The sequence below is a fragment of the Columba livia genome, chromosome 6, assembly GCF_036013475.1.
Source record: "Columba livia isolate bColLiv1 breed racing homer chromosome 6, bColLiv1.pat.W.v2, whole genome shotgun sequence".
In the NCBI taxonomy this organism is placed as follows: domain Eukaryota; kingdom Metazoa; phylum Chordata; class Aves; order Columbiformes; family Columbidae; genus Columba; species Columba livia.
The window spans coordinates 15093597-15109981 of NC_088607.1; the positions used below are offsets into that span (position 1 = coordinate 15093597).

The window sequence follows — 16385 nt, forward strand, 5'->3', positions numbered from 1 at the left end:
CAAAGTCAAACAAACTGCAGGATTTTTAGTTTTGCTGAGGTATGCAGTTTAATTACACGAAGAAAGAAAGTTTTCTGACAAAATTTCCGCTCTCCTTAAACAAACAATGTAAGCATGAGCTTTGAAATGATCAAGCAACACACCTACAAGCTCTGAAATCCCCCGATGTACAGCTGGTATACTTGTGAAGCCTCCAAAGCTTCGGTCAGTCTCTACAGCATCTAGTGTTCATCCAAACTCTTAGATGCACTAATATTCTTCACAAATACCATCAGAACTAAGTATACAATATAATGAGTAAATTCTCCAGTGCTAGCTATCATTAAGGACAAGACAGAAAAATATCTACAAATTTGAATTTGTTAGACCAAGCTATTTTTAATTATGGACATTTTGAAAAAAAACAGAAGGAAGACTTCAAAAAGGAAAAACTCCTTTTTCGCCCCAAATCCTTCTTTCTCAAAAACACATTATCTCATTAATATCAACATTTCTCTGAAAAGATGCCACTGAAATACACTACATAGCAAACACAGAAATTAAAAAAAAAAAAAAAAAGCATGGCATTTATTCAAAATGGAGTGAAGTGCTCAAAATAAGGCTTTAAAAAGCTTTAAGAAATAATATGTAGATGGTATACATTTTTTTCTCAGACTGCTAGATGATCCCAAAAATACCATGATAGGGTAAGAATTGAAACTAACTTTAAATGAACCAAGGTAAAACCATCTATGATAGCCGAAAACCATCTATGATAGCCTATCACATTAAGTGCTGTATTTCAAATTGGATTCTCATAAATTCAGACAGCTGTCTTCATATCAGGAACAGCAATTGCTCTGGGGAGAGACCTGCTATTTCTGATGTTACTGGTACCAGGCAAAGCCCAGTACCTTTCCACCTGTGTATTTGCTTGGCTGTAAGAATAAAATTGGCCTCTACAAAAAACCTGTTTAAGGCACTGATCAGAGAGAATCTGGTAGTGGCTAAAAGCCATTTTGTTATAATTACAATAGCTGTTAATGCAAAATACTCTGCAGACACACCTTAGCATTGAAACCTTGTGGTTGTATTCAGTAGCCTACGGCTTTCTCAGCAAAATCAAGGCATGGAAGAGGAGGGAAGAAGAAGGACACAACAGTCCTAGTATCCTTGTCAGAGCACCAGCTACCAGCCTATAGACTCCCAAACCACACTGCTTCAGTTAGGAAACTGCTTTAGTTAGGAAGGTATCCAACCTGATGGGGTGGTCTTTGTTTTTTAGCATTGTGCCAAAGATTTGTAATAGACATAATGGAACAAAAAACACCCTTGGTCAAAGCAACCAGGATTTCTCAGCTTCATATTGTCACCTTTTAAATGCATTGCAGAGAAGTATGACACTATTTGTGCATTCAGAACACCCACTTGGTCTGCAATAACCGCGCCTGCTATGGGCTGGTTTCAGACAGGAGTGTAATGAAAGGACTGCACAAACATGCCAAAAGGAATGGATACAGATGTCTGCTGATGGTTTCTACTGCTCATTATTTTCACTCTCCTGGGGTTTCTAGATGTGACCTTACTTTTTGAGCTCAAGTATTTCATACCTTTCTTGTGACATTCCAATGCATTACACTCAACTACAACTAATTCAGTAAATGTCATTAAAAAACACTTTTCACAAACTCAAAATTGAACTGTACAACTCTTGCAAAGGCACCGTAGTGGTAGGGTTATTTGGGCAAAATCAGAACACGCTAAAAATTTAACTTAAAGGAAAACAGCCTATGTTATGTATCTTTATCTCTTCTACAGAATGTAGTGCTGTTCAAGCCTTGGGGAAATTCAGTACTGTACAAACAGCCAGAGCGAAGCCAACGATCTGCCGAAATCCTATTTCTGCCCTCCAGGCTAAAACAGAACAAAGCATTCAAGGGGCCTCCTGGGACATGGAGTGCTCATGCGTAGCCCTGTCCTCTCCTCTCCTTTTCCCCATCGCTAAGTTTTACCCCTTGCTGCCTAGCAGGCTATTTCAGGCTTAAACCTCTCTCCCACACCTCACGCTGCCCCCCAGGCCCCACATCAGTCGCCTTTGGTTTTTCAAAGGTGTCTTTTCAGTTTCTAGACTAAGATTCAGCTTTTCGAAGTAGGGACTCTTGCAACGACTGTGTATTACGAAACTTCTTTCAGATTGAAAAGCTCTTTGTATTTGATCAAGTAGATGAGGAAATCGGTTTGAAAGGCTGAAATTCATTTTGCTTTCAATTTTCTGGCACACAGTGCATTTTAGAAGTAGAAAAAGTTGCTGGAAGAGTTAATGAAAAGCCACCCTGCTCCCCACCAGCCACAAAGTGTTATTTCAGCCAGAGGATTGCTCTATGACTACAATTCCACCCAAATTCAAACTTCAAATGAAATCATAACGAGTTACCCCAGAGACACTTACACATAGAGATCCATAGGAAATTCTTTCATCATGTGTGTTACAATGAATTCCACCATCAAATCTGACAGAAAAGAAAATGATCAAGTAAGTATTGAGCTAGCTATGGTTAACTACTAGCATGTAACAATGAGGAAGTCAAACTACCCCACCCACCTGCCTCTATCAGACAAGAGTCCTGCTTAGATGAGAGAAATTTCACCTTTTTTAAAAATTTGTTTTAAAGAGAATTAGACATCCTCTGGAATTAAAAAAAAAATAATAATACAAAAACCAAACTACTGGAAACTGAGGGCATATAATGTAATTTGCTTTGAGACTCTGCTTCCCTATACCTTTTACTCCACTATTAGTCAAATAAAGAATACAGCAGAAATTCTGATGCCTAGAATTGCTCTTATCACTTATCACCTTGTCACTAATGCAAAATTCCATTTAGAATCACATTTTAGAAAATCATTCCTACCAGCAACAACACAAAACACACCCTAGATGTTTACTCAAAGATATCGTAGAGAACACCTATTTTTCCTTAAAATAAATTCCAAAGCAAGTAAACCTAGTTTGATCTCAACACAGGCTGAGCTTAAGAGTCATTCAGAAAAAAAAAAATAAAAAAGGATAATGTCTCTAACATTTAAGGGCTCCCAGTGTGAGGATAAGAGGCAAAGAGTATAGAAACACAATTGAAAGAGATAAGTTACTATGGTTCTGCTAATAAACACTAACTGAATGTGTGTTCTCTGCCCAACACAACTTCAGCATAAAACGCTTAACCCATGCCAGTGGTAACAATTGTGAGATGTAACCTCCTAGGTAATAGCCCAGCAATATGATTCGATAGTGCCTAAAAACAGTCTAGGGAGAAAGTTCATGAAATCTGATAGGTCTAGAAAGATTCTTCACACAGCTGTTGTATCTTGGCTTCAACAATCACCTGTTTGAAAATGCTGGAGTTTGAGACTGCTGCCATATCATCAGGTTTAAGAGTCACACAGGGGTCCAGGCTCCACCCATTGCTGCACCCATTTATGCTTTTGGCCTCCAAAGCAATGAGTGTCAGAATTTAACCATTCACTGTGTGAAAAGCTTTCAACCGTGCTTCCATATCCACCGACAAACCCGGACCCAGCTACTGATGCTCCTACTGTGGTTTGGGTTTTTTTTCCCCTCAGAAAAGGCCAAACACTTTCCCCGAAACATCTGTGCTTTCTGTAGGTTTGCCCTCATTATATAATCTATAGAATACTTGTGACCAACTGTTCCTACATTCACCTGTAACACTGAATTTGTTAATCTACTGCCCTCCTAATTGTTACTTATCAGGTAAAAGGGACAAACAGGCTGCTGTAAAACTTACAGTAAATCTATACAGGATTTCTTGCTACAGAGCAGCAATCTTGGATTTAATTTCTCTGAAAGGCAGCCAGGTACAGGGAGGGATAGTCCAATGCTAGAAGAATCTTCAGTACATAAATACCTTCCTTTTAAAACTATCCACCCCTCCCCTTAACCTACAAATCTCATATTTCTACTGCAGAACAAAAGATGTTTTGGGAACCACAAGCACACACGTACTCTAACACCACTCACCGAGCACCGCACACACCAGCGGGCGGCAGGGCAGGTTCTTGTCTGCTGCTTTCTTCCGATGTCTCATTGGCTGCAAACACACAAGGATGAAAAGAAGTCAGTAGAAGCCTGAAGTGACATTCTGTGTATTACTGTATTTTTCATGCAAATAGTACCATCAGCACAGGCTTCTCTTTCTTTTTCTCCAACTGCTGTCTCACCTATATTAATACTAAAGGCAATGGCTGGAGCAAAAATGTGCCTGCTTTTCAGCATGCTGACCATTTGGTTTCTGTTTATTTAGCTATGTAACTCAAGGGCACTGTTATATCACAGGGGTAAAAAAACAAACAAACAAAAAGAAACAAAACCAAACCCCACCACACACAGTAATTCCTCCCCCTCAGTTAACACATTGATTTACTCCTGACCCAGAATCTGATCTGCGTTCTTAACACCATGTGCAGTATTAAACTGTTTCGGTCTTTATTGTAACAAACCAGAAAGGCTAATTGAACGGCAAGTTTACTGTTAGGTGGAAATGACTAGCATTCTTGCCATACACTCACTATAAAAAGCAAGATGTTTCTTTCTGTCCTAGACTGGCGACACTTTCAAGTGCTGCTTCACTGTCAGATGAGGAGGAACTTGCCAGTACCACAAAAGCAGAACACATCAAGTTAGGATAACCATTCAAGTTACTTGTAACTACATAGTTTCATGACGCAGGTAAGGGTATTTTCTCCACAGATACCTATAGGAAAAAGCTCTGGAAAAAATACTTTACCCACTGAAGGTGAGTCACCCCACCCAGAATGAAGCATAAGTGAAATTACAGCACTTAGTGTAACTCCAGCTGGCTATCAATATATCACAATACTTGCTGAAGATTAAGGCAGAACGTTCTCTCTGCCACTGATTTCATCAGACACCTCATAATACACAGCTACTCCCCAGCTACACGGGCCTCTGAATTCCTGAGTGTTCTTTTAAAGAGACATTCTGAGAATGATTTAAAAAAAAAGAAAACAATCATTCCCCAACTACTGCCTTTCTCCCAGCATTTCCACATGCCTTAATAATCTAGGTTACATGTCTGTGACACAGTTTTCAACATACAGGGACTCGAATCCTCTGTGTTCTCATCTCAAAGAGAAAACAGACCATCTGGAGGAAAAGACTCACCATCCTGTGTAGGTTTACTCGAAAATTCATGTTGTCATCATGGAGAAAAGCATTAGCATACTGATCCTATTAAGAAGAGAGAAAAGATATGAGTAGCCAACCAAGTACCCAACACCTTCTATTTGCCTCTCAAATCACAGGTGTTTCAGTGTAAAACTCCCAACATATAGCTATAAGGTTAGAAAGCCACCTGTCACCTCCTCTTGTCTCCACCCACACAAAAGTAAATCGCCTCCTCATCCCAATTCCGCTTTAACTGAGTCTGCACTACTGCTTGTTTTGTGAGCAATTTATTTTCCATTCTCCTCCTTTTGCTCACCCAAACTCTGGACTGCATGCACCACAGTGTCAAGATTTTAACAAGTGCTGGTGGCTTTTAACATGTGGTGGCTCTCCAGTGCTCAAGTCCCTGTGACTGTGTGCACAAAGGTTTATATCAGCATTTTGACGGACCTATCATGCCAGAGGTTACTGCAGGTAGGTTTATTATCAGCTGTCCCACTCCTCAGGGAAAGTGCATTCAAAGACCAGCTTTAAATCAAAGTGATACCTTCACATAATGCACAGGCAGGTTGGGTAATAAATATACCCTCCATTTAACACCAGAACCAAAACATGTCCTTGCTATATACAAACAGAATTTCTTATCTTGTATTAACTATGCATCCTATTATCTATCTTATCTTGTATTATCTATGCATCCACCTCAAGTACTCGAGTTCCAAAATCATTTAATCATAAACATCTGAAACACATATTATTAGCTTTCAGACTGCAATCTGAAGAAACATTACTTCAGTATCCTTACACAGGCTATCAACATCGCTGCTTTTTATTCTTTGTTAAGAATGAAAGGTCTGTACTTGCAAGCAAGCAAAATGCAAATACCACACAAACTCAATCACCACTCAGGACACTGGTCAAGCCATTAGTATACATTTCCCATGAGACAGGACCACACTTGGCCAGGAGTGCTGACATAGCTCTGTGATGCTGCTTTCTCACCCTATTGCCACATCTGCTACTTGTCTTGCTTATAGGGACCCACAACCATGCAGCTTTCTTTCACGCTCATACCCTTCTTAGGCAGAAGGGATATGGCATTGCCCACGTTCACCAGGAGCAGCACCAAGCTGAAAGCCGTTAGCGCATTACTCATCTAAAAGCCACACCACAAGGTCATTCAACAGCTAAGGAGAGAAAAGGCTTATGTTCCATTCTTCTCTCTCTTCATCCCTGGAAGCCGGCTAATCCAAATAAAATGATACCATTTTCATGTTTCAACATAATTTTAACAGTACTGCATCAGTACTGCAGTGCCTGAAGTCCTCCCTACCACTGTGAATCTTCAGCTCCTGGTCAACGGGAGGCAGGGGATATGCACCCTGTAACTCACCATCTGCTGAAGGACGTCACACAAGAAACCTACCTCTGCTATGCACGTCAGGATAATCAGACACAGCTTGCCGCTGTGTAGCCGGTGCTCATCTGCAAAGAAATAAAAACGAGTCCTGCATGAGCCACACAAGCCTAGCAATGCTGAAAAGTGAGACAGCTGTTGCAGCAAGAGAAAAGCCTGGCCTTGGAGATTTTTCATGCTCCTACCTCCTCCATGACAGTCTAACTACTCTCAGTAAGCACTCGCTCTCCAGCCTGACCACTAAACCCCACCAATTTTTCACCAGTCTGAGCCAACAGCATAGTTTCTGATTTGAACCTCCAACAGCACTGTAACTATCAGTGAAGCTTCTGTCTCATTTACTTTTACTTCCACAGATATTCTAAATACTGCGGTTAGTCTCCATCTTTCTATCACAGCAGAGATGCACTTTTCCCTCTTTTCAACATGATGGAAAGAAAAAGATCACCTTTGCTGTAGGTTACAAAACAAGCAGCAAAGCTTTGGCACAGCATAGTGTAGCAGAATGACTCCCAACATTATGCTCAAAGTCCTAAGCTTTAACCCCAATACTGAGACATGACCTACTTGCTCTGTGCAAAACCATGAAAGGAGGAAGTCTGCAAAGACTTAGCATTTCACAACAAAGGAGTTCCACCCTTATCATGTTCCTCAGCTTGTTATTCAGCTTACAACTTCAAGCAGCTTTTGCCCTGAAAGACAACTGGAGGGCTGAGAGACTCTCAAACAGAGGGACTAAGACAGAAGAACAAAAATTTTATTTTTGATTATTTAAAACTTTTCTCTCTCAATTTTAACCTTGAAAAAAAGGTTAAACAAAGGTAAACAAAAAAGACCAAGATACACACAAACATAGAGTAACACCTACAAACACAGAGTAACACCTACAAACACAGAGTAACACCTACAAACACAGAGTAACACCTACAAACACAGAGTAACACCTACAAACACAGAGTAACACCTACAAACACAGAGTAACTGAGGATGGAAGAAATCTCTGGTCTAATCCTTGCCCAAAGCAGGGCCAGCTAAGATCAGGTTGTTCAAGGCATTGTCCAATCAAGCTCTTTTTAAAAAAAAAAAAAAACACCAATAACTTTTTTCTTAAAAACCAAACCACTGATATCACACATCCCCAAAACCACAATAACAAAAAAATCGAAAACCAAACACAACAACATGCCTATAAACCAAATTCTGAGGAAGGTTAAAACTGCACACTCCAATAGCTTCTCTGAAGCCTAAGACTACTGAACACACCATCCCAGACACCTGCCTTAGAGTCAGACTTGGAGGAGAGGGAAATCTGAAACAGCCAGACCACTTTCATATAAATCAGAAGGTGGCAGTAGACAAACTCCTTCCATCTGTGCAGGTCACTTTTACAAACACTTTGCTAGTGGTAGGAAACATAGACCAGCTTAGCCTATGTCCAGGCCTCAGTTTATTGAACTATTGTGCTTGTACAATCAAGAGGCTTCCCCAAGCACTCCAGGGCAGGACTATCATGCAAGTTGCTATACCCCTTCTTACAGAACTTCCTTAGCGTAACTCACTTGGCATAAGGAACAAAATTTGCTGCAAGCCTTAGGCCGCAAGCTGTGAACTTTCTCTTCGATATGTCAAACTTTTAACCTAGTTAAGCAAAGAAGGGCCCCAGAGTGAGTTCAAGCCAGAAGATAAGGGAGCTATGACTGTCAGCAGAAGCTGCATCCATCCCTAGAGATAAGTGAAGGAACGGAATAGCACGTTGAGAAAGAAGAAACAGCAGAATGTGAGAACATACTAATGTTTTGGCTATTGCCAGGGAGACCAAGAACCTTTTTCAGCTTTCCAGTTGCAGGTACAAAAAGCAGGTGACAGAACAGCACCTACACTGACATCCAGGCTGGCCAGTGAGAGAAAAACAGCCACCCACAGAGGTAAGAAATGGCCAGCCTGATGAAAACAAAGGGATTCAATGAAGAATGGGGACAGCTGAAACTCTAATTATACAGCTAGGCCAAGCTGGCACGTGAGAGGTGGGAAACTTAGATTGTAAGGGTATAAGTACCCAGGGATTTCTTTGTTTAGGGACCCTCTTTGGTAGCACTCAGCTCGAGCTGCAATAAATTACTTAAGAGGAATGTCTGGAATTTGTAAGCGAGACTCTGCTTCAGGAAACCAACGGTGAAGAAACATCCTTAACAGCTAGCTAATGTGTATGTGGTAATCTATAAAAATAGATAGAATGGACTCAGCTAGGTGTTCTGTCTAGTTTAATACCTCTTTTTGTTTTCTATGCTGCTGAGGGACAGATATTTACTAACAAGATGTGCCCTAAAGTGTGCTGATTTAATCTTGCTGCACTAAGTAAGATGAAGAGGAATTTTGGAATGGGAGAGTTAAAAGTCTCTCCTATGACTCCTTACCTCAGCTAAAATGTTTAAGTGAAAAGTTTTCTACTCCAGCAAAGCAGGAGAATAGGCCTCAAAGAACTCTGATACACCAGAGCCTTGTTATTTTTCTACTGTAAGGTCTCACTGTATATTTTTGTAGGTGCTGCTACCACTTCTCTCCCTGGGGACCATGCTGTAAAGGCTCCTGTTTCACAACAAGTACTCTGCCTTCAGACAGTGTGTTGTGAACGTCATGCCATTTTCAGCAGTTATGGGGCAGCTACTCGCACAGACACTTTGTGCTTTCATAGCATCCTTCATTAAAGGAACAGAGCAGACCACTTCCTACGGGGAGGTATATCAGTGTGAACCCTATTTTACTGATGAGAAAAAGCGATGCCGAGTTTTTGTTTCTCCCAAAGCAGCTGCGTCCGACTGACACAAGAGAGAAAACAAGAGGAGGATCTAGCAAACGCAATCTATTAAATTATGTTCTCTGGAAAACGACCAAAGCAAACATCTAGTCCTGGATGTGGAACAAACCAGGCTCCCACTTGTCCCCACCTGTCTCCAGACACGTGGAGTAAATTAGACTTATTCATTCTTCTTCTCTTGTGGCTATATTGGTGTCACATGCTTGGTCTTACACAAGAAGAAAAAAAAGTTAGGCAGGGCCCCATTATCATCAAAATATAAGGACAGGAACACACCCACTAGAATTCATAAGCACCAGCTTGGAAGGCACAATTTTTTAAACAATCAGTCAGGGGAGCTCATTGTCACATACTACCATGTTGACAAGGAGATTAAGTCTACAAGCCACACAAATTTCAAATGTTATACAAGCTAGAACCAAAGTAAAGAAAGAAACATCAACTCCTGTCTCATACCAGAATAAACTCCTCTCTTGCTAGCTTGTTTAGTAAGGAATCCCCTCCATCAGATTTCACTCCACCTGAAACTAATCCAGTCTGGCAATTCCCGAGGCCCTATGCAGACTTTTCATCTTAGAGTGGCTAGTAATTGCAGAAGCTAAATTCGAAAACATAGAATTGTTCCATCCCAGAGTTGGATCAGCGAGAAAGACCCTGAGAAAACCAAATGAGAATGATGACAGATCTGGCGGGCCCTCCTCATGCGTGCAATCTAGAAGAAATGACTGAGTGAAGATTGAGGTGTTTTAGCTTGAAGACAAAAGCAAGAGGTAACATGAAAGCAGACTTCAAATACATAAGGACTGTCACAAAGAAGAAAGAAATAATCCATTCTCAGTAGCGATTTTGGAGAAGATCACTAGTAATTAACTTAAATCATAGCAAAGTATTTAGGATGCACATGAAGCTTTCTCACAATAAGGGTAGTTAAATGCTGGAATGGACAGTCTAAAAACGATGCCCCATTATCAGTGTCTTTATCCAACCTGCTAGCAACACCTCTGAGAAAAAGATACAGGTAAACCTGAGTCTGCCTTCACTTTGAGGGGTGTGCTAAATATGTTCATGAAATCTTTCTTGGTCCTAATTTCAATTATCCACTTTTTCCTCAACTACCTTGCATACTGAACAAGAACAAGACAACCAGGTACAATCTGACTGCCTGCCTGGACAAATTAAATATTTCCTCCAAATGCTGAGCTTTGCCTCCTGTGTCAGCTTCCAAATGTTCTCAAAAATACAGTTTGCTGGTACATGACTTCTCCTCTCTCCTAGGTAGTTGGGAATCAGCTATGCTCACACCTCCTGCATAGGGACAGACTTGATTATTAGCTACTATAACTATTATTTATTATTATTCTATTATTTCCACATTTGACTTCTCTCCTGCCAGCATTAGGTGTCTCCCCATCTCATAACTCTTATCTTTCAATAAGAAAACATTTCATTTTCTCAAAAGGTGGAATCTTCAGTCCTCTAAAGGGACTCCAGTTAACTTCTGTTTCTGGAGTCGCTAGACATGTTCTTAGGCCCTCCTGACTTCAAGAAGCACTGTTTGTTGCATCAACAGTATTTACCTTTTGTGTCCTGCATCACAATCGAGCTGTACTTCAGGAAGGTTATCAGCAGGTTGCTAGTTTGCCCATCAGCATCCAAAGGCAGCTCTGCAGAGCTTATAACTAGAACAAAGCAGATAAGACACATTTAACCTTCTCAAATACAAGAGATAACTATACAGAGAACTAAGCCAAGGATTCACAGATCTGTGATAGGATCAGCTCACTTGCAGGGTCACCTGAACTCCTCCTCCTTCATGACCACCCAGCAAAGATTTTGTTTCAAAGACTAAAACAGTACCACTCCCCAGAGGCCATTGCTATACCACGTATATGTTGTGGTACTCAGCAAAGTGATACCCCTCTCTGTCCTGCCCCCCACTGCCACCAGGAAGATCTGCCAGGAAGATCAGCCTGCTGTTTTAGCACTCATCAACATTCCCAACCTAGGGAGCTCAAGATATTCTATTAATCCCATATCCTATTAATTTTTACAACCAACACAGCTCTAACATTCACACCATTCGTAGTCTGGAAAAAAACATGCCCAGCAAAGATCCTTCTCTGTTTCAGCAATTTTGGAGTTTCAGTTCCAAAAGGTCCACATCAATGCCTTTCTTCCCTCCAAACAGTAGCCTCTCTTGCAGAAGCAACACGAGACAGTAATGTAACAATTACTGCATGACAAAAATGGTAGAAAAGAGAGGTAGAAAGAGCAGTTTTATAAAAAATCAAGAAGTAATCATCTCTTGTGCTAAAGAAATCACAACACAGCAGGGAGCAGAAATGTACTTTCCATACCTGCAAGCAGAACAGCAGTTCATTGGCATTTCTCTAGGCTACGCTCCTTGTTACCACCAGCTGCACTTTTGACACCTTAACACTGGACATCATCTGCCTTAGACTTTACAAGAAGGCATCTCAATTACTCAGCTAATTGCACAGTGTGCCTCCTGCTCACTCCCTATGTACTGTCTGAAGCACCGAGTTGATGAGCTGTCAAACATCTATCATGCGACTGAGCCACATTTTTACTGATGACTGAGCCTGAGCTGTCCTAAGGGCCATTCTCAGCCTCCTCGTTCAGAAACGCTTTACGAGAAATATTGCAGCGGGGGAAATAAAAGTGCAAAGATGCAGCACACATTTACCTGCAGATCCTGCCAGATAAGTCTGATATCTTTTAAGATAAATTATCTCAGACAAAAAAAAATAAACATATCACACCACATGGATGGAGCTAGTCTAGGAGGACTTCAATAAAGCCTTTAATGTAGTTCTGTATGAAAAATCAAGAGTAAAGCAGATAGGTGTGAACCAATACAGAAATGTAAAGTATACTGAAGATCTGTCAAAGGAGAAACAACTGGAGAAATTAATACTCTGGGAAAAAGTTACTACTTGTATTCCTTAAGTGTCAGTTTAGGGAACAGTTTTCTTTTTTGTGAGTGACCTGGGCACAAGAAACAGCTGTTTGTTAATGAATTTGCTAATTGCAGAAAGATAGGATGTGTAAACACAGAGGAATATTGGACTGCACACAAAGAACAGGACAAAAACAAGGACCAGATAATAAATACAAGACAAAATTCAACAGCACAAGGCGTAAGGTCAAGAATTCAGGGATTTATTTCCATGGCAAGCTGAGAGCTCATGAGCTGCAAATGAAACACTGATACCACAGTACACTGTCAGATCATGAGGTGATGAGCTACCAGCACAAAGCACTAAAGAGTAAGCACAGTCCTACAACATACCCAGCAGAGATAGGAACACATTAATGCCCTGCACAAGATGCTGGTGAGGCCTCGTCCCAAACACTGTGTGTAATTATGCTGAATCCAGGTTAAAAGGGGATGAAATCACACTTGAACAAGTTTAGAGAAAGACTAGTAGGTTGACCAGAGGAACAGAGAGCCCTTATTATGAGCCAGAAAAATACATAGGTGAGCAGCCCAACGTATGAAAAAGAGCTACCCGCGTTTCAAAGTAAGGTGAACATCACGATAAATGGGTATAAACTGACAAGAAATGCAGGTTGGAAAGCTGAAGATTTCCAACCAAGAAACAAGATGCTGAAAATGCCTCCCAACAGGAGTTATTGGGAAACAAATTTTAAGAAACTGAGACAGAACTTGATAAATTTAAGGGATTCCGTGACGATGTGCCTGCAAGCGTGAGGCATTAGATTCAAGGAGTCAAGGGGAGCTTTTCTAGCTCTGAGTCTGTCCTGACACAGCAGTAACTACTGTTCTGGCTGCCTAGGAGCTCAAACTCACAGGTTTTCACATACAGGAGGTCATTGGTAGCTTCAATTACCATTGCTAGAAGGCCCTCTCTCTTTCCAAGCTATAAAGACGGTCTAAGATAGGGCTCCCTTTGCACTAGAAACAGACCTGCAGATCACTAGGACATGCATCTATAAAGACTATATTGTCTCTTTCCCATAAAATCTCCTCAGGAATGCTCAAGATTTTTCTCACTCTTGACCAAAGAAATGGGTATTTATGATGAGATTTGACCTTGCAAGAAGGAAGGAATTACTCAGATCTGAATTTTGGATGGCTAGGTTTGGTGCTCTGAAGGAAGTGATTTGATCCTGTATGCAACTGTATTTTGGCTCAGGGAAAAGTGTGTTTTAACAAACTGCCTTTCACAATTCAAGCCTTGTAATCCATAACCCTGTAAATGAGGCAGGCAAGGTTCATCTATCCTGGAACTGGGGCAAGCACCGGCACAGAAGGATGAAGGAGATGAACCAACAGTAAAATGCAGGATTCTTTAAACTGAGCACTGAGAGGCCCAAAGCAGAGCAGAGCTTCTCATGCAGCTCAGGATTATACAATCACCTTCAATACAAAATTGTAGCCCTTGGAAACAACAGGCCAAATAGATCAATGTAACCTCACTGTTCAAATTGCATCAAAGAAATCATAATGAGGCTTTTAGCTTCCAAAGGCAGCACATCCAAGTGTGAGCTGCTTTAGTCCATTCAGTCTTGAAGCTCTGGGGCTCCTGAAACATTGCTAATGTGCCCAGTCTGATGGCAAAGTCTGTGCAACGAGACTGGAAGCTTTTTCACCCCCAATATTCTGAATAGCTCAAAGATTTAGCTAAAAGTCTGAAGAAGGTATTTATATCCCCAGTGGGTCCTCCTGGAGCTGTTACAACAAACGCAGTGAATGAATATTTAACAACAGTAAGTAAACTGACATTTAGATAACTATGGTGACAGGCACACTTGATTTACATATTATGGATCAACAGTTTCTAGCAAAAGTCTCATAAAAAAAAAAAAAAAAAAAAAAGAAATCACTCTGAAGAACACATCAGTGCTTATGCTGGTTCATGCTACAGACCTTGATTTTTTTAATAGACATTTTTAAACTTTAAGAGGCCTTAATTCACACTATAGGCTTACAGAGAAATTTCAAACCAGAATTTTAACCCATCTTTAATCCCAGTCAGCATAAAAACGTGCCTGAAACCCATAGATGGATTTCTACACATTGATGTAACTTGAAAATAGCTCAACTACACTTTTTTTTTTTAAATGCAGGAAAAAGAAGCAAGCAATCTTTTAATTTCAAAGGCAAAAAGCCTCTTGCTAACTCTCAGCCATAGGCAAATTTTACAGCTGAGTTGCAAGACCTTAGAAAATGTGGAAATTTTTGACATACCTTTAAAATACTAAAGCGCCACCACTCAAACTGAGCTGAGGTCCTCAAAAAAAAAAAGTCACTGGGAGTAGGGATCAGCACGGTGACAGCAAATAGAAATAATGAACATTTCCCGATGTAATTGCTGCACATTAAGATCAGCTCCTCTCCTTAAACTTAGTCACCTTACACGCAGCAAGAAGCCTCAAGCTTCACAAGACCACTGCCTCTGCTGAAAGCAGGATGGAGTTTTTGTTTTCCTTTTGGGTTTTTGGTTTGGTTTGGTTTTTTTTTGTAAATTAAAAAGAGAGAGTGCCAGCAAGCTGTGGATGTAGGTAAGCATAAATTCTGTCAGTTGTATAATACGGTGTGTGGGAGGATACATTTGCAATGAACACGTTGAACAGACGCCCACAAAACGCCCGTCCCTCTACATTTGATGTTATATGCACATGGAGACTTGAGACATAGGGGGCTTTTTAACTGAAGCTTTTGATATCCATGGTAACCAGACAGAATTCATCCACAAGGAGGATCATCCTTAACTAGGATATCAAATGACCTGAATGGCTGATATAACTGAGTAGCCCAGGCTGCTTTTCCCCAGAAATATTTCCAAACTGTGCTCTATTCAAACTGAACCTGTTCCTTCACTAAACACTTTCTTCAGATCTAGAGGATGCCAGTAAAGCCATTTGATTTCTTCTCTTAAACTAGGCTATACCTATCCATACATTAAATGAAAAGGGTTTTATTTTAGATTATTTCAAAGTGTATTTATGTGGATATGTAACATCTCATTTAGAAGAAAGACCTCAGAGCAAGCAGTCACTTACGAAGCCTATCAGCGAAAAGGCAGTAAGAGGGAGGAATACCTCCACGTCCAGCTTGGATTCAAATCCCAATTAATTCAAAGCTTGGGACAAATGTATTAAGGACAAGCAGGAATCCACTGTGATTCTCTGTAAATCTGTTTCAATGACAAATAATCCCAGGCAAAGAACCTGACACTAGAAATATTCATAAGCAAAAGTCTACAAAGAATAATTAATGGGCTGGGCATATCTTCATGCAGATACTGGGACAGTACTGTTTTCAGAAGGAATATCAGCATAATTCCACTTATTCCATAAACAAGTAAAAAAATAATCCAATTAAAAGAATCTTGCTCATGTTTAGTAAGGCAAGTCACTCCAGGAGGAGACTACCAGGTTACATCTGCTCCAGACCTCATTAGTTGCCATCTTGAGAAAATGCTTTGCTAGTTATTCTACAGTTTTTAATTGTTTTTCCCCAGGAGATCATTATATTTCTTACCATCTGAAGAAGGTGGGGTGGTTCCAAGTGGAGTGACAGGTGTCACTGGAATCGGGCTTGTTGGTGTTGTCATCAGCCCCATTTCAGGATGGCTCTAGCAGAAAACACAAATGCCCAGACATACACAGGTCAACAGCTTCCTGAAACACTAGTCATACAGATCGCTGCTTGTCCTGTTTCATACTCTCACACAATAGACACAACTAAGGAAGTCTCAAGAAACTTCATCTTCTCCTTCTAAAAGCAAAGCTATGCCTCCTGACCGTGGACATCCACAATTAAACTGTACATCCATTTCTTTACTCCACAAAACATACAAATACATCAGAAAGTGGTGGCTGTCCCCAGAGAGGTTAAATGGTCTTCCCCAGTGTAAATGGGAAAAGGCACGCAGAAACCTACACCATTTACAGCTTCCGAGGCTCCCCAAAACAAC

The 16385-nt window shown here is 40.6% G+C and overlaps 1 protein-coding gene across 6 annotated transcripts in view; it reads right to left on the bottom strand.

Annotated features, from left to right (window-relative positions):
• The window catches only part of ARMH3 (armadillo like helical domain containing 3), a 129305-nt gene that overhangs the window by 87590 nt on the left and 25330 nt on the right, over positions 1–16385 (bottom strand). For all 6 annotated transcript variants that reach the window (XM_065068275.1, XM_065068271.1, XM_065068272.1 and 3 more), the window contains exons 14-19: positions 15950–16043; positions 10995–11096; positions 6612–6670; positions 5183–5248; positions 4019–4088; positions 2429–2489 (exon numbers count right to left, since the gene is read on the bottom strand). In XM_065068275.1, the coding sequence (XP_064924347.1) occupies positions 2429–2489; positions 4019–4088; positions 5183–5248; positions 6612–6670; positions 10995–11096; positions 15950–16043 (452 nt within the window). The remainder of the gene's footprint in view (positions 1–2428; positions 2490–4018; positions 4089–5182; positions 5249–6611; positions 6671–10994; positions 11097–15949; positions 16044–16385) is intronic.